At 57.7% G+C, this 24,614-nt stretch overlaps 3 protein-coding genes across 8 annotated transcripts; all 3 read left to right on the forward strand.

Annotated features, from left to right (window-relative positions):
• Positions 1–42: 42 nt before the first annotated feature.
• Positions 43–1,658, forward strand: HCRT (hypocretin neuropeptide precursor). Its single transcript, XM_085083667.1, has one exon. The coding sequence runs from the start codon at positions 1,150–1,152 to the stop codon at positions 1,465–1,467; it is 318 nt and encodes a 105-aa protein (XP_084939793.1). The 5' UTR covers positions 43–1,149; the 3' UTR covers positions 1,468–1,658.
• A 423-nt stretch (positions 1,659–2,081) lies between these two features.
• On the forward strand, positions 2,082–11,993 carry KCNH4 (potassium voltage-gated channel subfamily H member 4). Of its 6 annotated transcripts, none has more exons than XM_085083581.1 (16): positions 2,082–2,257; positions 4,708–4,941; positions 5,069–5,200; positions 5,355–5,497; positions 6,382–6,625; positions 6,838–6,995; positions 7,304–7,511; positions 7,655–7,849; positions 8,046–8,245; positions 8,619–8,868; positions 8,973–9,187; positions 10,138–10,185; positions 10,271–10,638; positions 10,752–10,855; positions 10,940–11,037; positions 11,105–11,993. In XM_085083581.1, the coding sequence occupies exons 1-16, from the start codon at positions 2,182–2,184 to the stop codon at positions 11,564–11,566; spliced, it is 3,135 nt and encodes a 1,044-aa protein (XP_084939707.1). In that variant the 5' UTR covers positions 2,082–2,181; the 3' UTR covers positions 11,567–11,993. The 6 variants fall into 6 exon arrangements, with proteins under 6 accessions (XP_084939707.1, XP_084939708.1, XP_084939709.1 ...); XM_085083582.1 differs by having other exon boundaries at positions 10,940–11,019; XM_085083583.1 differs by having other exon boundaries at positions 10,943–11,019.
• A 239-nt stretch (positions 11,994–12,232) lies between these two features.
• Positions 12,233–24,560, forward strand: RAB5C (RAB5C, member RAS oncogene family). The gene is made up of 6 exons (XM_085083662.1): positions 12,233–12,329; positions 20,363–20,607; positions 21,647–21,798; positions 22,081–22,203; positions 22,914–23,007; positions 23,400–24,560. Exons 2-6 carry the CDS (start codon positions 20,442–20,444, stop codon positions 23,513–23,515), a joined length of 651 nt encoding a protein of 216 aa, XP_084939788.1. The 5' UTR covers positions 12,233–12,329; positions 20,363–20,441; the 3' UTR covers positions 23,516–24,560.
• Positions 24,561–24,614: the final 54 nt, after the last annotated feature.

The raw sequence follows: 24,614 nt of genomic DNA on the forward strand, positions 1-24,614 counted from the left end.
CCAGCCAAGCACAGGGTGACAGCTCCCCACGTCAGTCAGGGAGCTATACAGCTGCTGGCACCCCTTTGTTCAGGGGGTTAATTAGCCTAATGGGGCTCTGAGCATTGGCTTGTGCACTGTGCTGCTGCGGAGCCAAGCCACCACTGACCTTCAGCCCCTTTGTGCCAGCCCAGCCGCTCAGCCTGTGGGCAATTATGGCCTCATTAGTGCCAGGCACCCCATCCAGTGAAGACCCACACAATGGGGAGCTGCAAATGAGGGGAAAGGCCTGGACGGTCTCCGGGCTACCGGCCACAGCGCTCCCACGTCTCCCAGAGACCGGTCGCTCCCGCTGCCCCAGCGGTATTTTTGGCAGCACTATTGTGCTGGGCCCTATAAAGTGGCAGTGGCAGTGCAGGGTGCTGTGCTCTCAGCTGCCCGATGGGACATGCCCCAGAGCCGCTCGGCCGCCTGAAGACCTCAGGAAGAATGGAGGTGCCCAACACCAAGGTGGGGCTGGGGTGCTGCAGTCCCTGGGGACAAGAGGACAGTGATGGGTGGGAGGTTGGTATGTGGGGCTGGAGGTGTGGGAGGGCCTGGCTGGTTTCTTGGGAAGCTCTGAGTGTGCAGCAAATTGCCAGGACTCCCTGACTGTAGCCAGCAGCCGATGAGGGGGCTCCTCGGGAAGGAGCTGGGCATGCAATGCCTGTAACATGGGTGCTTTCACCACTTGTTCTGTGGCACTGGACAGTGAGAGGGGGTGTTTGCCACAGCTGCAGTGTGCCGGAGCAGGGCGGGGGTGCAGTGGGGACATCTGGCTGCTGGTTGGAGTACAGGTGAGGATGCTGGCCGTGCCCCAGGGTGCCGAAGGGTGATGCTCCAGGTGCACCTCGGGTGTGGGACTGAGCGCCTGCGGCAGCAACCAGGGCAGGTGGGAGTTGAAACACCAGTGAGCACAGCAGGGGGAGTGCTGCTGGGGCTGTGCCGTTCCCCTCTCTCTGCACTGTCGTTGCCCTGCACTAATGCTGCCCGTTGCTCCGGCAGCCCCGGAGAGCTGCCTGCCTCCTGCTCCTGCTCCTGTTCTGCTCCCTGGCTGCTGCCCGGCAGAACCTGCCCCACTGCTGCCGGCAGAAGACCTGCGCCTGCCGTGTCTACGACCTCCTGCACGGCATGGGCAACCACGCCGCTGGCATCCTCACACTGGGCAAGAGGAAGAGCGTCCCCCTGGCCTTCCAGAGCCGGCTCTACCGCCTGCTCCATGGCTCCGGCAACCACGCCGCGGGTATCCTCACAATGGGCAAGCGCGGGCAGCACCCTGGCACCACTTGCCACGACGCACTGGGCTGCCCTGCGGGCATGGACGCCCAGCCGACGCCGGTGCCGCGAGGTGCTGACACCAGCCCTGCCGGCCCCAGGGAGTGCCAGGGACACTCAGGGAAGGACCTGAGCACGAGCCAGGCCCAGGGAGCTGCAAGGAGCTTTTACTGAACGGGATGGGGGCAGCAGGCACAGAGAGGGGATCCCTGGCAGGATGGACTCCGGGGATACACAGCTGGAGCTCAGTGTAAATAGCACTTTTAGATACCTCCTCCCAGCCCTGGCCCTGGCCCAGCCTGCTCAGGGCACCGCGGGCACCGCGGGCACCGCGGCCTTTTACAATAAATGGTAGCCTGATGTCACCCGGCTCTGTTGTCTCTCTGGGGAGGGTTTGGGCGGGCACATCTCAGCGCCGGGGCAGCTGCCGGAACAAGTGTCCTCCTCCGCGGTACTTGGACTGGGATCACCTGTGGCACCTGCACTGGGGCGTGCGCGGGACCAGCTGCCTGAGTGCAGTACCAGGACAGAGGTGAACCGAGGTGAGGCCAGTCCTGCTTCTTCTGCAGCCTCGTGGGCCCGGGAGGGCCGGGCGTGAGCGGCTCCCGCGGCCGAGCGGCTCCCGGTGCATCCCGGTACGGCGGCTCCAATGCCGAGCAGGTCCCGGCGCCACCAGCCCAGTGCCCCGCCCGGGACAGATCGCCCTGCCCGCGGGCGGGGGACGGTGCTCGACGGTGCCCAGGCCCCTCCCGGTGCCGGGGCGGGGCGGGGGCGGGGCGGGAGCCCCGGGCGGGCCGGGATCAGCCTGCGGCGCTGCGAAGGGGCCGGGGGCGGCGGAGGCAGCCCCGCCGCCGCAGCCCCGCGGCGGGCGGCCGGTCGGGCGGGACGATGCCGGTGATGAAAGGGCTGCTGGCGCCACAGAACACCTTCCTGGACACCATCGCCACCCGCTTCGATGGCACACGTAGGGCTGGGACGGGACCGGGGAGGGGCTGTGGCGGCGGCCGGGGGGAAACCGGGTGGGGGAAGCCGCTGCCCGCGGGGGATGGCGAACGGGACAGGGCTCGGTCAGGCCTCGCAGACCCCGCGACTCGGCCCGGCGCGACCACCCACGCGCTGTACGGGGACCGTCCCATATCCGGGCTCGGTGCTCCGGAACTCCCCGTGTCCGCGTCCCGGGCGGCCCCAGCGATGCTCTCCCCGCTCCCGCCGCCGGTGCCGCTCGGTGTCGCCGCAGCCGCGCTCAGCACCAGGGACAGATCCCGGTGTCGGCTGGAGGGGCGCGAGGAGCCCCGGAAGGGGTGAGGGAGATTCGGTCGGTCTCAACACTCCCGGTCTGACCCGGGATCCCCGGGCCCCCGCGCTGCCCTGTCCCGTGCCCGAGTGGTGCCCGTGTTGCCGACTGCTGAGTTCCTCTCCGTGTCCATGTGCCGGGCCCGGGAGGGATTGAAGACAGGATGGGTGATGCCCGGGAGCCACATGCTAGCTCCAGCACTGCTAGCAGCGTGCAGCCACCCGCGGACGGGCCATGCTCAGGACCGACCTCAGCTTCCCCTCACAAACACCTGGAGCAGGTGTCTCCCCGGCCAGCTGCCCGCATGGCTAGGTATCTCCTCCCTTGCTGTGAGGGACTGGCATGACACTGGGAACCTGCAGCCACCTCCCGGGGCGCCATCGAGGCACTTGGAGCACCCTGGAGCATGTGTTTGCTGCGATGCTGAGCTGTCTCCTGGCCTGGAATGACACGGGGCAGCCCTGGTGGTGCAGGGGGTTTGCCCAGGGGAGCTGGGATTTGGGATGTTACCTTTGGGGCTGCAATGTGTGAGAAGTCTCTTTTCCCTGACTCCGACCGAGCTGCGCCTGGAGGTGACAGGGCAGAGCCACACGTGCCTCATGATGTCCCTCCAGAGGGGCAGAGCTCCTGGATCTGGCTCTCCAAGGGAAGAGTCCCCGCGGAAGCTGCCTGCAACACCACGACCAAAGCCTTGGGAATTTGCCCCGAGGGGCCTGGCTTTGCCTCCAGTGCCCTGGCAGTCCCCTGCCCAAAGCTGCCAAACAGCCTCCGGGCACTTTTAAACAGTGTGGGGCTTTGCGGGTTTGATGTGTCTCTTATCGGCTTTATCTGCCATGGAGAGGGGTTTAGCGCAGTGATACCCTGTGGGGAGTTAACCCTACCTCTCCAGGGCAGCCTCTGCTCTGGGTCCCAGTGCAACCGGCCAGGCACAGTGGCCACCATGGCTGGGGTCTGCCAATCCCGCCAGGGCCACATCCTCCAGCTCAGTAAGCCACTCCCAAATCCAAACCCTTGTTTTCTGTTCTAATAACATATCCTGGATATCACCATAATCCCGGCTTCCCAGAGCCAAAATGTGGCCTTAGTCACAGCTTCAGGCTATTTTTGATTCTCCGAGCTAATCCTGAGCTGAGCTGTGCTGTGGTGGCCCCACGGCACCCCCATCGGCTAGGGCTGCCTGCAGTTGTCATTCCCTCCCCTACCTCCCACAGCCTCTTGCTGCATTTGCCCTACGCTGGCACCACTCTGCCCACGGTGTGCAGGTATCACCTTGGGCTCCTTTCTTCTGTGAGAGGGGGCAGAGCACATCTATCTGATCCTGGCTGTGTGGTACAAGGGTGCTGTGCTGGGCACCCACCTCTGGAGACCATGTGGGGATACCCTGATGTGCCCAACACTGGGTGCCATTGGAGTCCATGCGAGACGCACACCTGCTTCCTTGGCAGCCTGCTAACACTACCCCATCTGTCCCACTGGCTGGGGGCTGTGGGGCAGAACAGACTTTCTGTGATTGGGCAGGGCACAGGGCTGGCGAGGGCTTTACTGTGCCTGGTGCCACCCCCCTGTGGGGACTGGGTGATGCTGGGGAGGCTCTGTGTTGCTGAGAGGCCAAGGATGCTGTAGTTCATCCCTGGCTCATGCCAGCTGGGCACTGGCCCTTGACTTCCTGACAGCTTTTCTCCCACCCTCTCAGCTGGTGCCCTCGCTCCCCACACCTCTGGGGATCTCAGCACCACAGCTGGGCACCCCTGGGCTGGATGTGCCCAGCCGGGAGCTGCTGCTCCCACTAAGCTCCCTGAGCCCCGGCGGAGCTGAAGTGGCAGATGGCGAGGGCGAGGGGGAGGCGTGAGCTGCCTCGCGTGGGTGATGGGGGCCGGGAGATGGATCCGGGCACCTTCCCTTTCCAGTTCATGGGGCTGGGGTCCTGCCCGGGCTGGGGCCTTGGGGGCAGCAGCATAGGGGATGAGCAAGCTCTGGAAGCAGCGGTGGGCAGCCAGCAGCCAGATGGAGATCTGGCTGCACTTTTCAGAGGTGCACGTGGGGGACCGGGAGAGCTGGGCTGCTGTTTGTGCCCCCTGAGGTGGCCCCAAGGCCTCGGGGGCAGCTGTGTCTCCTTTCAGACAGCAACTTCATCCTGGCAAATGCGCAGGGCCGCAGTGGCTTCCCCATCGTTTATTGCTCTGATGGCTTCTGCGACCTCACCGGCTTTGCCCGCACCGAGGTCATGCAGAAGAACTGCAGCTGCCGCTTCCTCTGTGGGGCTGAGACCAGTGAGCCCATCCTGCAGAGCATCGAGAAGGCACTGGACAGCAGGCAGGAGTACCAGACCGAGGTCTGCTTCTACAAGAAGGGTGGTGAGTGGCACATGGGGCTGGGTCCCTGGCCATAGCTCCGTCTGGGATTTGGCCCTGTCATGGTCCTGGAGGAAGGTGCTTAGTGGTGGTGGGGCTGCCCTGCCTTCACCAACTCTCCTCCATGCAGGAGCTGCCTTCTGGTGCCTGCTGGACATCATGCCCATCAAGAATGAAAAGGGGGAGGTGGTGCTCTTCCTCTTCTCCTTCAAGGACATCACAGAGAGCCGGGGCAGGAGCTACCCGGGTGAAAAGAAGGAGGGTGAGCCATGGCTGCAGAATGGGGATGGGATTCAAGGAGCAGTGTGTGCAGTGGCCATGCGGCAAAAGGGTTCCCTGTTTCTTGGTGGGTCCTGCCTGCCATGTACACCCATGGCACAGCCCTCCCACTGACTCAGTGTGCTTGTCCACTGCAGAGAAGCAGAGGAGTGAGAAGCAGAGGAGCAAGAAGCCTGGAAACTCTCACCTGCGGGCTGCACGGAGGCAGGGCCGGACCATGCTGAACCGGCTCAGCAGCCAGTTTGTCCGGAGGGACCGCAGCGAGATGAAAATCAACCGTGTAAGGACCTGGGGGACCCTCAGCTTGGCCCAGTGCCTTCCAGGCTGGGGTGGTGGTGAACTGGCACTGCAGCAGCTCCCAGCAGAGCTCCGCCTCACCAGGATGCTGTTCCCATGCACATCCCTCCCAGGCATTGAAATGCCCCCCAGCCCTGGCAGCCACATTGTAGCCAGGCTACACATGTGTGTGGTTGGCAGCAGGAGAACCCAGTGGGTGCCCAGAAATTGCTGTAGAAACAACAGACCTGGTAGCTTTGGCAGAGCTGTGCTTCTCCTCACACACTCACTGTCAGGAAACTCCAGTGCTGGCTCTGAGCACAGCCGTGCTGGCTCTGGGGAGCGCTGTTACCACAGGAGCTGTGGAGCTGCCAGATGGGGCAGGGACCAGAGTCACTCTTGTGCCAGCCCCTTCACACTGCTGTGGTGCCCAGTACAGGGTCCTTGGGCACCACCTGCAATTGTGGGGCCAGAGAGAGGGTCTGAGAGATGCTGGGCCCCAGAGCTAAAGAGCAGGCAAAGGATGTCAGTGCACCAGTCTTGACTTTTGGGGGCTTGCAGGGGATGGCTCTGGGTCTGTCCTCACCACTGCTCTCCTCTGCCCCAGCATGTGAATTGGCACCTGAGATGGTTCAAGGCAGCAGTTGGCATCGCCAGGGGATTACTGTTAATAGCATTGGCATCGCGTTAATTGATGTGACGTAATTGGGCATTCTGCGCCCATCTCTGAGGGTGACCTCAGTGCAGGAAAAGGGTGTCCATCACCCTGGCATCACAGGCTGCCAGCTGGCTGGCAGGACTCAGGAGGAGGGGTGGCTGTGGTGGCCCTCACTCTTCGGGTGGGATGGCCCCTGCACCATCCACGTACCACCACTCTTGCTCCTGCAGAATGTGTTTGAGAACAAGCCATCCATCCCCGAGTACAAGGTGGCCTCGGTACAGAAGTCTCGCTTCATCCTGCTCCACTATAGCATCTTCAAGGCACTCTGGGATTGGTTGATCCTGCTGGCCACCTTCTACGTGGCTATCACTGTTCCCTACAATGTCTGCTTCACGGGCACGGAGGACAGTCTCTCAGCTGCCCGCAGCACCATTGTCAGTGACATCGCTGTGGAGATGCTCTTCATCCTGGGTAGGTCTGTGTGCAGGGCTGAGCACTGATCCAGGATAGAGGACATGGTGGGGCAGGGATGAGGGGTGATGGAGATGGGAGTTGGGATTGCTGTGCTGCTGCTGTTGGTCCTGAGCACACCAGAAGTGAGACTGATGTTGGTTGTGGACCCTGGCTCAGCTCTGCCAGCCATGGCCAGGGTGGTGAGGACTGGTCCTGCTCTCCTGTGGCAGACATCATCCTGAACTTCCGGACAACATATGTGAGCCAGTCGGGCCAGGTTGTGTACGACCCTCGCTCCATCTGCATCCATTATGTGGCCACCTGGTTCTTTGTGGATCTGATTGCTGCTCTGCCCTTTGATCTGCTCTACATCTTCAATGTGACTGTGGTGAGTGCTGCTGCCACAAATGAAGCCTTCGATAGCAAATCCACTGCCCACCTCCCTGCCCCTCTCCAGCACCCAGATCTCCTGGGGATATTCAGTGCCCTGACAAGCTGTGACCCTGGCTGTCTGCTGAGTGTTGGGCACAGGGGTGCAAAGCTGCTTGGGGATGAGCTGCTCCTGGCACACCCTATAGCCCATGACCCTCCTGGCAGCTTTTGGGGTGGCAAAGGGTTCCTGCCCTGGGGGTGGTGTTGGGGTCCCTTGTCCCTGCCTGCAGCTCCACCAGGCTCACCTGCCTGTCTGCCCCCCAGACCTCACTGGTTCACCTGCTGAAGACGGTGCGGCTGCTGCGGCTGCTGAGGCTGCTGCAGAAACTGGACCGCTACTCACAGTACAGCGCCATGGTGCTCACACTGCTCATGTCCATGTTTGCACTGCTGGCGCACTGGATGGCCTGTATCTGGTATGTCATCGGCCGCAACGAGCTGGAGAGCAACGACCCCCGGACCTGGGACATTGGTGAGTGTGGGGTGGGGGCACGCTCAGGGCACTGGGGTCCCCCCGTGCTGCAGGCAGAGAGCACTGCTGTGGGGTAGCAGTGCCAGGGGTGCAGCCCTCACAGCTGGCTCCTGCAAGTGCTAACCCCACGCTGTGCTTGGCAGGCTGGCTGCACGAGCTGGGCAAGAGGCTGGAGGCTCCCTACATCAACAACTCGATGGGGGGCCCCTCCATCCGCAGCGCCTACATCGCCTCCCTCTACTTCACCCTCAGCAGCCTGACCAGCGTGGGCTTTGGCAACGTCTGCGCCAACACTGACACAGAGAAGATCTTCTCCATCTGCACCATGCTCATTGGGGGTGAGGCGAGGAGTGGGGCTGGGCAGGGCACTCACCTCTGTCTGCCAGAGCATTGTGTCCTGGGCAGGGCACCGGGGAAGGCAATGGGCACGTGTGCCCTGTGAAACAGCCCTGGGCTGGTGTTTGGGGAGCAGGGTCCCCATGCTGTTGCCCCAGCTGCTCCTCGCTGGGCCTGACGCTTCCCTCCTGCCTCCAGCACTGATGCACGCCGTTGTCTTCGGCAATGTCACAGCCATCATCCAGCGCATGTACTCCCGCCGCTCGCTCTACCACACTCGCATGAAGGACCTCAAGGACTTCATCCGTGTCCATCACCTGCCCCAGCAGCTCAAGCAGAGGATGTTGGAGTACTTCCAGACCACCTGGTCGGTGAACAACGGCATTGATGCTAATGAGGTAGGAGGTGTTGGTGGGGCTGGGCCAGCCCCCTCCAGCCCCAGTCTGCACCCAGGGTGGGGGTGATGGGGTTGGCAGGGCCAGCTGTGAGAGTGGTGCTGGCTGGCGAGACCAAGTCTGAGGCAGAATCCTGCCACCATGGGGAGCGGGACAGGCATATGGAGCAGCAGCAGCCAATTAGTGCAGCCAATTACCACAGCCAGGGCTTGCCTCTGGTAGCCGGGACTGCTGGGCACTGCTGAGACACCAGGGCTGCTCAGCAGCGAGATTCCCCACTCTGGATGGAGACCTGTCCCCTGGGGCTGCCGGGCTGTAGGAAAGCTTCTCCCTGCTTCCTGCCCCTCATGCCCAGAGCCCTGGCTCCTCTCCCCAGCTGCTGCACGACTTTCCCGACGAGCTGCGGGCAGATGTGGCTATGCACCTCAACAAGGACATCCTGCAGCTGCCCATCTTTGAGACGGCCAGCCGGGGCTGCCTCCGCTCACTCTCACTCCACATCAAGACCTCCTTCTGTGCTCCGGGGGAGTATCTGCTGCGCCAGGGTGACGCACTGCAGGCCAACTACTTCGTCTGCTCCGGATCCCTCGAGGTGCTGAAGGACAACGTAGTCCTGGCCATCCTGGGTGAGGGCAGGTGGCGTGGGATCTGCCCCAGCCCTTCCTGCTGCTTGGCAGAGTGAGGGGCTCAAGGCTCATGTCACTAGCCCATCCCTGGTTCCCTCCTCCAGGCAAAGGGGATTTGATTGGAGCCGACCTGTGCAGCACGGACCAGGTGATCAAGACCAATGCAGATGTGAAGGCACTTACCTACTGTGACCTGCAGCACATTGGGCTGAGAGGGCTCTGTGAAGTGCTGCAGCTCTATCCTGAGTATGCCAGCAAGTTTACAGCCGACATACACCAGGACCTGACCTTCAACCTGCGGGAGGGCAGCGAGATGGAGGTGGGTGCGTGTCCTCCTTCACAGGACCCTTCCTATCCTCACAGCCCTGGCCTGGGGCTGTGCATGGCCATGGAAGGACAGTCTGTGTGTTCCCTGCCAGTAGTCCCCAGGCTCCAAGGCCAGGGCATGGGCTGCAGCTCTGCCACCCTGGCCTGCAGGTATGTCCTGTCCTGGCTCTGTGCAACCCAGGGAATTGGCAGAAAGAGCATTTGCAATGCAGGAGGTTGAGGCAGATGGAAGACTTGGAAATGAGGGTGGAGAGAACTGGGAGGGCATTGCAGGAGAGCCAGCCAGGGCAAAGTCCCCCAGAAAGCAGCATGCAGCCAGGGGCTGTGGATTTAGTCTGATAGCTCCAGCAGCCAAGGGGATGTTCTGCTGCAGAAATGGCTCTGCTGCACTTTTCCTCCCTCGCCTCTGTTGTGATAGGCTTGGAGCTCCTCTGGAGTATCTCCCTGGTATCCAATTTCCCCCCTGGCCCAGTGGAGGTGGTGTGGGGGGTCAGTCTCTAGGTCCCAAACAGTCCTACTAAGACCCACCATGCCCGTAACACAGGAGGGGTGTAAAGAAACCAAGAGTAGAGAATACCAGGAGTGTGTGCCAGGTTCAGCAGAAGCCTCGTCACCCTCCCCAACTGGCTGCACGCTCCAGAAGGAGCTGGTGCTCTGATGGCTGAGCTGGAGCTGGGATTTGGGATGCAGCCTCGGCTCTGGCTCAGGACACTCAGGCCAAGATTGGGCAGCTCATCATTGTCATGGCAGCAGCAGAGGAAGGAGAGCGGGTGAGGGGTTGCAGAGGCTGGTGCTGAAGTTGATGTGTGGGGCTGGGGAAGGTTTGGTTGTCCAGGGGGGCACCGAGTGGTTCGGGGGGCTGCGGGCCCGTGGCTGGTCCCCGTGGAGGTGTGCGGGGCTTCCCTCCTGCTGCTGAACCGGTACTGTCTGCTCTCCCCGCAGGGGCTCTGCCGCTACTCCCGGGCCCCGAGGCTGTCGCAGGCGCCACAGGTTCGTCCCTTGCCGAGGCGATGGGGGAGGACGGGGCAGGGATTGCTGTGCCTGGGACCAGTCCTGACCTCCTGCCCGCCCGCAGCCTCGTCCGGAGAGCGGTGCTGCCCCGGAGAAGCCCCTTCCCTCCATTCTGGAGGCTGAGGAGGAGCCCGATGAGGTTTTTCAGCAACCGGCTGCCAGCACCCCCTGCCGCAAGCTGCTGCTGCCCCAGCTGAGCAGCTCAGTGCGCCGTGGCTCCCTGAGCAGCCTCCTGGGTGATGACCTGTGCCAGGTCTCAGCTCTGCGGCACAGCTGCCCCTCCCCAGCCCGCGGCAGCCGCGGCCGCAGCTCCTCTCCACAGTGCCGGCGGGACACCCGGCTCCTGGAGCGGGATGGTGGTGTGGGCAGGAGGCCAGCCAAGCTTCTCATCCCCTCCCTGCACACCTACGGCCCACCCGACCTCAGTCCCAGGTATTGCTGCGGGTTGTGCCAGCCAGGCTGCGAGGGGCCCTGGGGGGCTGTTCAGATGGTGGCAGAGGGGTTAGGGGATGACACAGGGCAGCCCTTACCCCCTCCTGCTCTAGAGTTGTGGATGGGATCGAAGACAACGGAGGGACATCAGAGCCACAAACCTTCTGCTTCAACATGGACCCGCCGCTGAGTGCGGCAAGGGACTCCCCCAGCTCAGGTACTGCCAGCAGCTGCTGCGCAAGGCCAGAGTGGGGCTGGGAGGCTTGGGTATGCACTCCGCCACTCTCTGTGTCCTCCACAGCAGGGACTGACACAGGCGGCCCAGCCCTGGTGATGGAGGCAGAGGAGATAAAGCAGAACATCTGCAGGCTCAACCAGGAGGTGTGGTGGGGACCACAGGTGGGTGCATGTCCCCGAAAACCCCGGGGACGTCGGCCGGTGCTCACTGCTCTCTGTCCCTTTCCAGATCAACCACCTCAACCAGGAGGTTTCGCACCTCAGCCGGGAGCTGCAGGGAATGATGGAGCTGCTGAAGGGTCACCTGGGCACCCCGCAGAACCCCGCCTGTCCCTGCCGCCTGTCCGCAGCCGTCCCGCCGCCCTCCCGGCCCTCGCCGCCCTCGCCCCCGGTGCCCCACTCGCCCCCGGTGCTGCCCAGCTCCCGCAGCTCGCCCACCGCCAGCCCCCGGGCCAAACGCTGCCCCGTCCGCAGCCGCTCTGCCCACGCCGCCGCCCTGCACCCCTGGGTGGGCGCCGAGGGGCAGCGCCCGCCGCGGGGGGACACCCCCGGCCCCGACCCTCGCCGGGGCTCGGACTCGCAGACTCCCTCGCTGCCGCCCCGCTCCGCCCGCTCCTTCCCCGGCTGCTCGGCCGGGGCTTGGCCCCGCGCCCGCCCGCAGCCGCGATCCGGCTCCACCAGCTCCCACTGACCCCGCGGGCACCGGGGGGACCCTCACCGGGGGACTTCGCTCCGGGTGACCCTGCCCGGGGGGCCCTGCCGCCGCCCCCGGAGTGCCCCGGGACGCCTCACTCGGAACACTCGCAGGGATTTTGATACGGTTTTATACTCTTCGCCCACGGGGCATTTTCTACTACCCGGCCGGGCCCGGCAGCCCCGCCCGGGGCCGTGGGACGCAGCGGGGCAGCGCAGCCCCGGGGAGCCGCGGGGCCAGCAGCGGCGGGCGGCGGAGATCTGGCGGGGGGATTCCGGCAGGGATCCACAGGGACCTCCGGGAGCCTCCGGGTTGCCGAGGCGTCACGGCCGCTGCCGCCCCTCCGCCGCTGTAGTTCGTGTTGTTCCGCCCCGCCTCTCCCATGTTCCCCGCACCACCGAGAAATAAAAGCTCTATTTTTCCAGCCCCGGCTCTGCTGAGTCTCTGCCCGCGGCCGCCCCGCCCTGCCCGGGTCCCCCCCCGAGTCCCTCGCGTGCCCTGTCGCGCCAGGAGCCCCACCGGACCACAACTCCCAGCAGCCCCCGCGGGCGCGCCATGACGTCACGCATAGAGCACAGGGGCGGTGCGTCACAAGGGGGTGTGGCCTATGGGCGGAGCGAAGATGATTGGCAGCGACGTCTGCCTGTGGCCGGCGAGCGGAGGGCGGAAAGGGGTGGTCAGGTCCGGAAGCGGAACGGGTGAAGGCGGAAGTGAGGGCCGGGGCCTGCGAGACGCACCGGCGGGAGCGGCGCTGCGGGCGGTGAGTGGGGCCGCGGTCGCTCGTTTCGCCCCGAGGTGGCTGGGCTCGGCCCGTGGATGCGGACCCGTTCCCCGGGATCTCGCCCGGCCGGGGGCGGCAGCCGCACCCCGCCGCTTCAGGGGCCCCGTGGCCGGAGCGGAGGGGGGTCTCGGTGGCGCCGCTGTGCCGGGCAGGGCGATACTGGGGCTGGACCGGACAGGCGCCCGCGGGGCGGGGGCTCTGGGCGGTCAGGTGCCCTCCTGTCTCGTCGTGTGGCGGCACAGCGGGGCCTGCGTGTGGTGCGAGCCGGGGGAGCGGCGCTGCCGCGGGACACCCACAGCTCCGGCCTGGTGCTACCGGCGTAGGGTGAGCGGTAACGGGAGAGGAGCCACGCTGGCTGGGTGGAGCGGCACGGCCGAGGGGACGGTGCCTGGCGTAGGGCAAGCGTCCCGGTGGCGCTGTGGGCTCTCGGGTCAGGCTGGAGCAGGAGGGACAGCAGGGACGGACACCTGCAGCCGGTACCGTGTGACTGACCGGGAGCTGTGCCCCGGCTCCAGTCTCTCACAGTCATGACTGATGGAAGTTGAATGGGGTTGGGGAAGGTGTGATGTCAGGACAGAAGTGGTGTCATGGTGGGATCATATTTTGTTGTAGCTGCTCAACCTCTGCAGTGGAAATAGAAACTCCAGGAGCTGGGAAGGCCAGCTGGGGAGTGCTGAAATGAGGGGGGTGACTTGATTTGCTGCGAATAAGCTCCAGGGGAGACTGTCCTGGGTCACTGCTGGTGCCAAACACAGCCCTGTGCCCCTCGAGGGCCATTGTGAAGAGAAACACATCGTGCTGTAGGGCACTGAGCGAGGCCCATGGGCTGCAAGGACATTTTGTGGCTTGTCTGGAAGGGAATCTTGAGCAAGGCTGTCCTTGGATCTCTGTCGCAGCAGGAGGGATCCTGGTGTGTGAACTGGGAGTGCAGTCAATATGGGATCCTGGTGGGATTGCACCAGGAGTGTAGGTGTGAGTGTGAGCAACAGGTTTGTCCTGCTAAATCCTGGGAAAGCTGCTCAGACCTTATTGCTGGTGATGCTCAAGGTGCCGACAGAGCTCCCATGGCTGTGCAGGAGCTGTGAGTGGTGCTGTGACCCTGCAAGGAGCCCAGCCCAGCTCTGACCCCGGCCCAGCTGATCTTAGTTGCTGCCCTCAGATGTGGCTGTTGGAGTTCTGACCTTGGCTGTTTTCAAGTCCATAAAGAAGTTGGGGAGGAGAATATGCTGAGGGACTATTTTAAGTCTGGTGTGGAACAACTTGCCTCTACTATTCTTAGCTTTCTGTGTGGAGGGTCAGCACACTTGAGCTGCCCTGTTTACAGCCTGACATTGGGCCTGCACTCTGCTGGGGCTCCTGAGCCGGCTCTGAGCTTTGGCTGGGGCCAAAAATGCAAACTTAGTCCAGTTGTCTTGACATGCCACGCTGTCTGAGTGAGCTTCCTGGAAATATCCCACTGATGTCCACTACTGCCTTGACTCTGAAAGTCTTTTACATTTCTTTTCAGCTCACCTGGATAATAAGGTGAAAGAACTGTGGTTGGAAAAGGCTAAGAATTCAGGATAGTACCTGTAGGCAGCTACTAGATAATGTTGGTCTTGATGTATTCTTGGAGTGAGGTGAGCAGGTAAAGCATGAGCCTGGCTGGATCTGGGAGGTCACGGACAGGAATTCTTTGAAATTACATTGAAATCACCTCAGACTCCTCATGAGTCACAAATAGTTTGCTGGAATGGTCAATACCTTCAGACCAAAAATCTGCTTCTGGGTTACCTTCCCTCCTAAGATACTCTGGCTGATTTAGGTAACATTTGGTTGAAGGTTGTGCAGGCAGTGAGGATCCCTGGAGGCTCTATACGTAGGTGCTGATGACTCTTCAGGTGATGGAACAACCCAGGCAAGGTGAGATGGACTCCTGGAGAGGGTTTGAGTTACTGGAGACCATGAGGGAAAGGCTGACTTGGCATGTGGATATGAATATAGTAAGATAAAACATTTATCTAATTTTGTATTAATAGAGTACACTTTACTTTCACGTGAAACAAATGATGGGCTGGGCAGTGTCTAAAGGAACTGTCAGGTGCTGTGTGTGTGTGCTTGGCCAAACCTAGTTGTTGTTCTGAGATGCAGGATTATCTCCATCATCTCCAGAAAAGCTCTTCTGCATCTCAAGAGGGATCAGCTCGAGGGTTGCTCTAGGCCCTGCCAGTCATTAGCTCCAGATCCAAACTTCTCCAGCTGCCACACAGTTAGTGCATGGTGATCATGGCATCTCCCTGAAAGGGAGGGGGAAGGAATGCCAAGTGCTTTCAGACACAGGAAATGAAATGGGAACGCTTCTAATGAAGTGGGTGTAGCCCAGAGTATTCCTGTCAGCAGACTTAAAAGAGGATAGAATGTAGAAATGTTGGAGTCAGCTGTTTTCTTCCCTTGGGGTATGAAGTTTGCAGCCTCTTATGCAAGTCCTGCGAAGTTGTTGGAATAGCACTGAAAACACCCCAGACACTGGCCAGAAACAGAGAGCCTTCCTGGATGTGACAGTAATGGGGAAGTATAAAATTCATCTCAGTTCTGGAGGGAATGCTGTCCTCCCCTGGAGCACAGGAATGAGCTGCTGGAGCAATTCTGCATAAACAGATAAGAAAACACTGGTTTTCATGTTTGCTTTGGTTTGGTAGTGCTCCAAATAAGGAGCTGCTTGAGGAAGGAGATCTTTGTGCAGTCTGGGAAAGATATTCTGAAGGTCACAGATTCTTTGCAGTGCAGGTGGCAGTTTGCTGCTTTGCATTGCTGATGTTGCCTTCTTGCTGACTGAATAGTGGGTGTTATCCAAGGCATGTGTTGCGGAGTGTCTGGTCAAAGTGAAGCTGTGTCTGTTGAGGGCATCTGAACTGGGGTCAGTGTCTGGAACAGGAATTAAAGAACCTTGGCTGAAGATGAACCTTGATGCTTTTGTTCCATTTGAGTTGGTGCAGGCTGCATCCATGAGTTGCTCCTCCAGCCTTGCTGTGCCAAGGATAACTGGAAGTGGGTGAGGACTGCCAAGAGGGAGCTACCGTGGGATAGGGAATGGGGAGGTTTTGCTCCCTAGAGTTAGTGAGCAGCTCATGGGCGATGAAGGTGGCATAAAACTCTTCCACAGAAGTCTGTGCTGGAGGGATTGTAACGGCAGGGTGGTGGCCTTGAAATCTCTGAGGATAGAGTTGTTTTGGAAAAACTGCTTTGGAAAACAGCTGGCTGCTGGGAGTGCTCCAGAGGCCATGGATGTGCAGATGTCAGGAAACAGATGTGTATATCAACAGCATGACAAGGAGCTGGTACTACAGGGTCTCCTAGACTTGTTCAGGAACGTAGCTGAATCAGTAGTTCAACTTTGGAATGGAAATCCTATTTACCTCTAAATTAAGATGAATGTGTCCATGTCTTTGTGAGTCTTGGAGATGGGACTGCACAGAGAAGTTGTGACATTATCCTAAGTTAGTCACAGCCATAGGAGCACTGCTAAAACTGCTGTCCGAGCTGATTTGTGTCTGTGAATCTGCACTTTAGGACTGTAGTGCAGCTCCTGCCAGCTGCAGTGGAGAGTGGCCCAGTTCAGAGCAGTTCCTGAATTCCAGACTGTCCTCACTGATCAGGACACTGAGAGCTCATTCTTTGTGGAGGGAAGTACACGTCTGTAGAAAGGTAGAGTATTGAAACTCATCAGATTTGATGGGACTGAGGTCTGTAGGTTGAGTCTGTTTCCTGGTTCACCTCTATAACAGCTGGGTCTGTTCTTCCTTTCTCTGCAGCCTGGACCCTCCAACAGTCAGGCTCTGGAGGTTTGTTCTTATTATATGAATGAGTTGGAATATTAGGTTGATGTTCCATGCTGTGCTAGCCTGGGCTAATGTGGTCCGTGTGTGGTTCTGGTGGGACCTGCACTTTCTGCTGGTCCTGCTCATGGAGGTTGCTCCTGATTCCGTGTCCTGAAGCTGTCTGTGCAGCCCTGGGGAGAGCAGGGCAGCATGGGCCAGCTGCCTGTGCAGTGTGAGGTGAAGCAAAACCACTGGGTAACTTCAGGGCTTCCTCTGCCAAGGAATTCATGTAACGCTGTCAGCTATTTAACAAGATAAATACTTCACTGGGGCTCTTGTCTTGAGTATTTTGGTTCTAAGCCAACAAATCCCCAGTGAAGCAACTCCTTGCATAGCTGAGAGCAGCAGCAGTCCTTTGGGTAACCAGAGTCTTCAGGATTGGGTTTCTAAATATCCTCAGCTTTCAGAGTAGTCCTTGGTACTGGGTGAACACAGGACAAAAATATCAGATTCTCTAACTTCTGACACCTTAAATGAGGAGCTTCCCTGGGATGGGGTCTCCTGCAGGGGTTAACATGGGGATCTGACAGTAATTCCCAGTGGAGATTTGGGTTTCTGTCCTGGGTAGGTTTGTTTGAAATGGCCTCTGGTGCTATTCCCCAGCATCCTGAGAGGTCTGGAGAATGGCCTTGCGCTTGGGCAGTCAGGGTGTGCAGTAGCCATGGCATGTGCTTTCTCATTTAAGGTACTCAGATTCTTGAATTTAATATTCTTGGCTGCGTACAGCCCCCTCCAGCAAACCCTGGCAGGCCAGGGGAGGGATTGGAGAAGCACAAACTGCAGAAGTGATAAACCTGGAGCTCTCAGTTGTGGGACAGCATCAGGAATTGGTACTTGACTTTGATCTCAAAGCAAGCAGGAGACTATGTTAAGAGCTTACAATAAAGAAATCAGTGCTTTTGCTGTGGGATGCAGAGCTCCTGTGTGTGCTTCAGTGAGCAGGAGGTGGGTAGGGCAGGTAAACAAAACAGCATGAGCCTTTTCACGGGTCTTGTGATCTCCCAAGTGCTTGGTTTCTCTAGTTAAAAGAAACTAGTAGGAAAATTAATGCTTGTTAATCTTGATTACATGAGTACCTCACCATTCCCTTCCTTTTCATGGCCTTGACTGCTTGAATTAGTGTGGCAAGCTGGGACAGGCTGGCACTTCAGCTGCTTTCCCTTGTCTGTGTGGTATTACTGTGGTTATTTTGGTCTGCCTGACCTGTGGCTCGAGTGTCCATGCTGGGGTTCTCGTGGGGAGCAGGGAGGGGTGAATGCCCAATTCTCTGCTGGAAGAGATGGGAGGATGAGCAGCTCCCCAGGCATCAGAAATGGCTTCATACAGCAGGATGCACTCCCTGTTCCTCAAGCCAGTGTCCACTGGTGGGCGTAGGCTGATCTAGCACAGGTCCAGGCTGTATAATTCAGCTTCCTGTTCCCTCTGCAGAGCTGAGTTCTGTCTGACAGGAATCCTCAAACACGTTGGCATTGACAGAAAGTGCCTGTCCTGCCATGGAGTGTGCTTGCTGTCTGCAGTTTTGGTGGGCACTTCTTCAGTTAATTGCTTTTTCCTGTGGCCATCAGCTGGTCATCCAGGTCTCAGGTATGTCCTTAGCCTGAGGCTGTCAGTGACCAGTTAGGGTCTGTAAGTTCCACTCAAACATCTGAAAGATACGGCAACTTCACATGTGAATATGAAGTCATATAATCTTGCATCCAAACTTCAAACCACTCTTAGATGATGATCCGGTTCTCCATAACTGGCTCTGGCTGCTGCCCTGCCTGCACTGACCAGCGGCTTTGCACAATAAGCTCAACATAGATGTGCTTGCCTGAAATTCTGTTGGAGTTCATGGAGCACAACCAGATGGCAAAATGCATCAAGATCTGTGAAATATAGGTCAGGCTAAGACTTGAGGATGTCAACAAGCTCATTTCCTTGTTTTGCTCTGGGAATCACCCGTATCGGATTTCAGGAGGCCATAACTCAGAGACACTGTGATTCACACCGTGTTTAGTGTGCAGAATGTTGGTCTGGAGCAGAGGTAGAGCTGATAGACTGCCCAGGGAGTTATAAATACAAGGTTAAACCAAAGCTGTTCTCTTGCAAGCTCTGTTTAGAGGGGAAACTCTAAAAGGTGGAAGCCTCTTTGGCCTGGTAGAGATGCAGAGCTACTGCTGAGCCTCTTGAACCTGGCAGTGACCGAGCTGCTCCTGGCCAGAGCAACAAATGCTGCTCCCTCACTGTCCAGCAAAGCCAGTTGTTGGTTTGCTTCGTATCAAGCTTTCTCATCCTGTCAAACTGTGTTTGCCCTTCCTTAGAAGAGGGAGGGAGGTTCCTGGCAGTGCTACTTGGATCTATCTCTGAATTAAAATATCTTCACTGCTTAACCCAAGATTGGACTCAGAGCAATGGCTTCACAGCTCTAGCTCCTGAAACATCCCACAGCACTCAGACATTTCTCTCCTTGGTTTCTGTCCTACCTGCCAGCTCCAGTGACTGGTACTGGCTTAACAGCTGGTGTCTGACTTGCTCATGGTCAGAGCAATTTGAGGTGAAATGTCTCTAGGTCAGCATATGCTCAAGTGCTTTGTGTTTTGAAAGCTGCAGAGGTTCTCCGGCTGCTGGCACTCATGGGCTCCAGAGTAGCTCTGAAATGACTAGAGGTTCCTTGTCAAACTGTGGAATGTTTAAACTTGAGGCATAGTTAAAGTAACCTCAAGCAGTCACAGCTGGACAGGCTTTGCCCTGGAAAGCAGCTGTTTGAAACTGTCCTGTGCTGAGAAGGCTTGAGCCTTGTTCACAGGACACTCTGCTCCAGTTCAACCTGCTTTAAACTTCTTATTCATGGATATCTTATATTTGCTGGAAAAACGCAGGATGTACACAGAATTTCATTGGGGGTACTCTCAGAACAAGGAGAAATTGGCTTTTGGGGCATTTTCTTTCAACAAACAGCCTGTGTTAGGAGAGGAGAAGGGAAAGTGGTGATCCAGAGCAGATGCAATCAGATGTAGCATTTATCATTCACAGGGAAGTGGGAGTTGTGATGGGTACAGGAAATGTGCCTAAATCTGTAACTGTGTACTTGGAAAACATTCCTGTTCTCTGCAGGCAGCAGAGCTTAGTGCTTAGGAGGCCCTGGGATTCACTTGTGGGTAACTCTGGATGCAAATGAGCTTGTCCTGCTGTTCCTGCCATGGTTTTGTGCTTCTGCACCACTCTGGAGGCTGGTGCTGGGGAGTGATTGGCAGTACTGATCTCAGGGGATGCTGCCTGTTTGTGCTGGATTTGAACGGTCCACGTGAGGAATGTGGCCGGTATCCTGATGACCTGGAATGCTGTGGGATAAGGGTGTTGAGGCAGGGTGTGGGAAGAAGCATTAGGTGATGCCTCTGTGTGGATCAGGTGGGGTGGTGGTTCCTGGTGTGCAGTGAGGATGGTAGGGGGAGCTGCTGACAGCTTCTGAGGGGATAGTCTGTGCCCAGAGAGCAGCTGCTCTCAGGTGCCTTCCTGAGGTGGACACCTCCTCAGGTGCCTCCCCCTGCAGCAGACCACCTGCCTGGCTCGAGGGCCATCCTTGGGCCTGCTGGGAGGTGCAGAATGTCGTGGTGTAAGTGCCTTGGGACAAATAGGTGGCTCTAGAAACTCCTTTTGTCCAAATGCCTCATGACCTGCAGAGCTGCCTCCTGGCAGTGTGACACTAGGATGGTTCTGTATATCATTGATAGTCTGAAGTTGCTTTGTTGTGAACTCTGGAAAGGAGGAAGGAGCTAAAGGTCAACCTCAGTTACCTCTGTGAACTGAGTAATTGCTGTTTGAATAGACAAAGCTCTAATAACACCCGTTGTGTGCTGGGTGCTCCTTACCTGCCTCACCCTGGTAAGGTGTGTGTAACATCCACACATGGTGGAAGTGCTGGAGGGCCCAGTGGTGGGGAGGAGAGCTTGTATTACCATTACCTCTTTTCCAGGGAGGCTCTGCAGACTGAGATCCTGCTGCAGGGACTGCTGCCTGGCAGGAACTGCCCTGCGGTGCTTGCAGCTGATAACTTTCCACTGTGGGAAGGAGCCACCACCAGTCTGCGCTGATGGTGGCTGCAGATCAAACCACCCTCTAGAACTGGTACAGCTGGTCCCTGAGCGTGTCACTAACTCTGACCTCCTCTTCCAGTTGCAACCTGCCTACAGGTGGATTCCAGTGCAGAACCTGCAGCATCCTTAACTCTCGGCACTCCTGCACTTAGACCACAATGGCAGGTCGAGGTGGAGCTGCCCGACCGAATGGACCAGCTGCTGGGAACAAAATCTGCCAGTTTAAACTTGTTCTCTTGGGCGAGTCAGCGGTGGGGAAGTCCAGCCTGGTCCTGCGCTTTGTGAAGGGGCAGTTCCACGAGTACCAGGAGAGCACGATTGGAGGTGAGTGCCAGCTCCAGATGCCTGTGGCCGGGAGGTGCTGACCTTGCTGGGGCAGTCTAGGGTGTCAGAAGCAAGACTGGCTATTTTAGTCTGGTCTGGGATTTTTGCTATAAATAGAGCCAAACAGTTAATGCTTTAACTCTTGGTTTGCAATTTGTTTGTTGGTGTGAGGATCAGCACAGCAGAGAATAACACTATGGCAACCCCACACTATGCCTCTGAGGTTTTGCTTTCAGTGCCTCAGCTCCAGCTTCTAATTAGAACTGAGGCCTTCAGCTTGGTTTATAGCCCTTAATTATCTTTTCATACCATGACCTCGGATTTTGGGATTGTTTCTAGCCTGATACTGCTAACTACGTTCACAGTGCTTTCAGGTCTAGTAGTTTATAGCTTGAAATCATTAGCGCAGTGTCACCAATCAACCAAAGGCTGCTCAGCACGTGGGTCTCTGAGCAGCAGTCCCAGGGAGCATTGAGAAAAGGCGTGAGTTGTCCCTCTGTGACCTGTGCAGGGAGTAAGCACAGCTGTAAGTGTGGCTTACTGGCAAGCAGGGCCTAGTACTCCTCTGGAGGGCTGTGCTCCACCTCAGTCTGTATCCAAGGCTGGTGCCTTTGTCCTGGGTGTAACACGTTGGTGTTAGACTCACTGGGACAAGAAAACAGCCAGTTACCAAACTAGGGAGTGTGGTGTCACTGGGCTGAGTTTGGTCCTGTTATTGGTGCTCCCCAGGTCTGATCTTGGTGCCACATTTGGACTGCGTGATCCCTGTCAGGGGCTGCTGGGAGGGTCTGACAATGTGGATGCTCCAGGGACCAGCTGCTGCCTGGGCCCTCCGGGCCACCTTCCTGTCACTTTGTGGTGATTCTTGGTTCCTGTGAGCAGCGAGTGTGATACAGCAGAGCTGCAGCTGCCACAGCGGGTGGCACTGGCCTCTCCAGGGCTCTGCTCGCTCCCCTGTGGCAGCAGAGCTGCCCTGAGCTCCTGTGCTGGCTCTGGGCCCTGTCCTGCTGGAGCTGAGGCAAACCCCCTTCTCTTGCAGCTGCCTTCCTAACACAGACAGTGTGTCTGGATGACACAACAGTGAAGTTTGAGATCTGGGACACGGCGGGGCAGGAGCGGTACCACAGCCTGGCCCCCATGTACTATCGGGGGGCTCAGGCAGCCATCGTGGTCTACGACATCACAAACACAGTGAGTGTGGGCAGGGCTGGGGGGCTGCCAGGAGGCTCCCAGTGCCCTGGGAACGTGTCTGGGTCAGAGCCCTGCAGGTACCTGGCTGTGGGTGCCAAGTTCTTGAAAACTGCTCACGGCCTCTTCCTCAGCTCTGGCCAAGGCTGTGAGCTGATAAAGGATCCTGCTGCCAAGTGCTGCAGAGGCAGAATACTTCACAGGAAAGCCTTGTTCTAATCATATCTGCCCTGTGAATTCCTACATGGCTGCCCTTCCTGACCGCTGCCTCCTGTTTTTTTCCAGGACACATTTGTACGAGCCAAGAACTGGGTGAAAGAGTTGCAGAGGCAGGCTAGCCCCAATATTGTAATTGCACTAGCAGGAAACAAGGCAGACCTTGCTACCAAGAGAGCTGTGGACTTCCAGGTGAGTGGGAATCCAAGTAAGTTGTTACCTAAGCAGGTCAGGAAAGCATCTTTTTGTTTAACTGAGGGAAATGGTGGTTGTGTAAAATATGCTTTGCGGGAGAATGAAAGTGATGTTTTGTGCTGGGGACTGTAGGATGCCACTGAGCAGGGTCTGTGCATTGCTATTCTGTCATAGCACATGTGGCCCTGGCTGGTGAAAGTTCTGATGAGTGTGGAGGAGGAGGCCCACAGAGCACAAACTCCTGTCCTCAGTCTCCTTTGCTGCCTTACTCATGCGGGGATGTCTGCAGGGTGTGAAATACCATCTTCTGGGTACAAGACACATGAGGAATCATTCCCAGTTTGTTCTCTGCTCTTCACAGCTCTTATCTGAAGCAAGCATTCAGGAGAGGTTCCTAACCAGCCCTCTCACAGGATTGCTTGTGATGCTCTTGCAATGGGTGACACCCTCCCAGCTGACCCAGCTACCAGGCACTGTGTGTGCGTGTGGCTCAGTCAGCTGGGGGACACTGGCCTTGCAGAGCTGCCAGTGAGGCATGTCCCTGGGTTGTCCAGGCCAAGTGGGGGCAGGGACTGGGGAGGGAATTTCTGGCCCAAGGTGGGACATAGCCTTTCTCTAGCAGTTAGTGTGTTGACAAGTAAAGTGCATGAAGTCTGCTTGGGCCTCCTGGCAGGGTGCCTTTAACACTCTGATGTGATTGCTTGTAGGATGCACAAACATATGCAGATGACAACAGCTTGCTGTTCATGGAGACGTCAGCAAAGACAGCGATGAATGTGAATGAAATCTTCATGGCAATAGGTAATGGCCTATGTGTAGGGCTGAAGTAGCTCTGAATGCTAGCACTGCAGCCCAGGAGGGTCCTGTGTCATGAAGGGCTGGTGGCTCTTACTGGGCCAGGTGTCCAGTTTGCCACACTGGCGTGATCAGTCATTCCCTGAGCGTGTGGAGCCTTAGCCTTGCAAAGCTGCTTCTCTCTCCCTGTGTCTGGTGTGGTGAGGAAGGAGCAGGTCTGATGCCAGCCAGAGCCAAGGATGGGGTGGTTTGCCATGCAGTCCTGCTGGCAGTGTCCTCTACCAAACTCCTTTGGCAGTGGGGGCTTGGGCTGGAGCAGGCTGAACCCAGCCTGGGGTGTGTGGTGGGAGTACGTTGACCCCTCTAGAGGACCCTACTAATAACCTGTCTCTTTCTAGCCAAGAAACTGCCAAAAAATGAACCCCAGAATGCTCCTGGTGGCCCAGGCAGGAATCGGGTGGTGGACCTTCAGGAGAGCAGCCAGCCGAGCAGAAGCCCGTGCTGCAGCAACTGAGCAGCTGCTCTGGCCTGCGAGCCCTTGGAGGACGTGACTGGAACCCATGCTAATGATCGCACTTACCGTAGGGCGGCTGCTGCCGGCGCCGCTGTGATTCTCCATCCCTTTCTGATCATAGGCTGGAGGGAGTTCTTCCACCTGCACCTTTCTGTACAAATACTAATTCAATTCTAAGTCTTAAGTCACTTTTTTAATATATGAACTTCTGCTCTTCCCTCTTCCTGGTGGTGGTGGATGCAGGACCTGGTGTCTGCCCAGCCAGCATGGCTGTCCCGCGGGTGAGGCCAGCAGCACCCAGGTCCCACAGCACTGTAGTTCACTATGGGAAACAAAGGGATATTGGGACACGTGTTTAAAGTTCCCTGTCTGTAAGAGCTGAGGCTGATCCCGTACGATGTGCCCAGAACAACCACTAAACTGTAGCATTAGAGACAAACTCCGGCTCTCGGGCCACTTATTGACCAAATCAATGATGAGTATTTGGGGTGGGGCAGAGGGAAGCAAAACTGGTTTCTTCTGTATTTTGTATTGTATGTTTCTCCATGTAACCAATCAGTATCTTGTCAATATAGTACATCCAACGAGCTGCCTGTTGTCTTTCTTTGTGTTGGACTCCAGCATGCCAACTCTTCTTTTCTCTCGGTTCTGTCGTAATGCACTAATCCTGTTGCAACTTTTGCAAAAAATCTTGTATAGAAATTTGTCCTTTTCTTGATGGTTGTGATGCCACTAATATTGTTAACCCTGCTCTGGTGGGAATACACAAGGTTTACTGATGTACAGAGGTGGGGTGGGGGAAACCTTGGGTAACCTGTCAGTGGGAATGACATGTATTGCAAAAGCCTGTAATTCCACAAAGAATGAAGGGAGGTATTAAATGGCTTCTGTTGCCAGACTCTAACTGATGTTGGCTGCTGCCTAGTGCCTAATGCAGTGTCTTATGCATCCTGGTATTTAAGAGGAACTGTTGACTTAGTCTTCATCACAAACTTCAGTTTTGTGTGATTAAAACAAAATTTTTATAAACCTATCATAACAACAATGTTCATGTTTCTTAATGCAGCAGGGACTGGACCTAAGCACAACCATTCTGGTG

The sequence above is a fragment of the Lichenostomus cassidix genome, chromosome 27 (assembly GCF_008360975.1).
Source record: "Lichenostomus cassidix isolate B80296 chromosome 27, HeHo_3.0, whole genome shotgun sequence".
Classification (NCBI taxonomy): Eukaryota; Metazoa; Chordata; class Aves; order Passeriformes; family Meliphagidae; genus Lichenostomus; species Lichenostomus cassidix.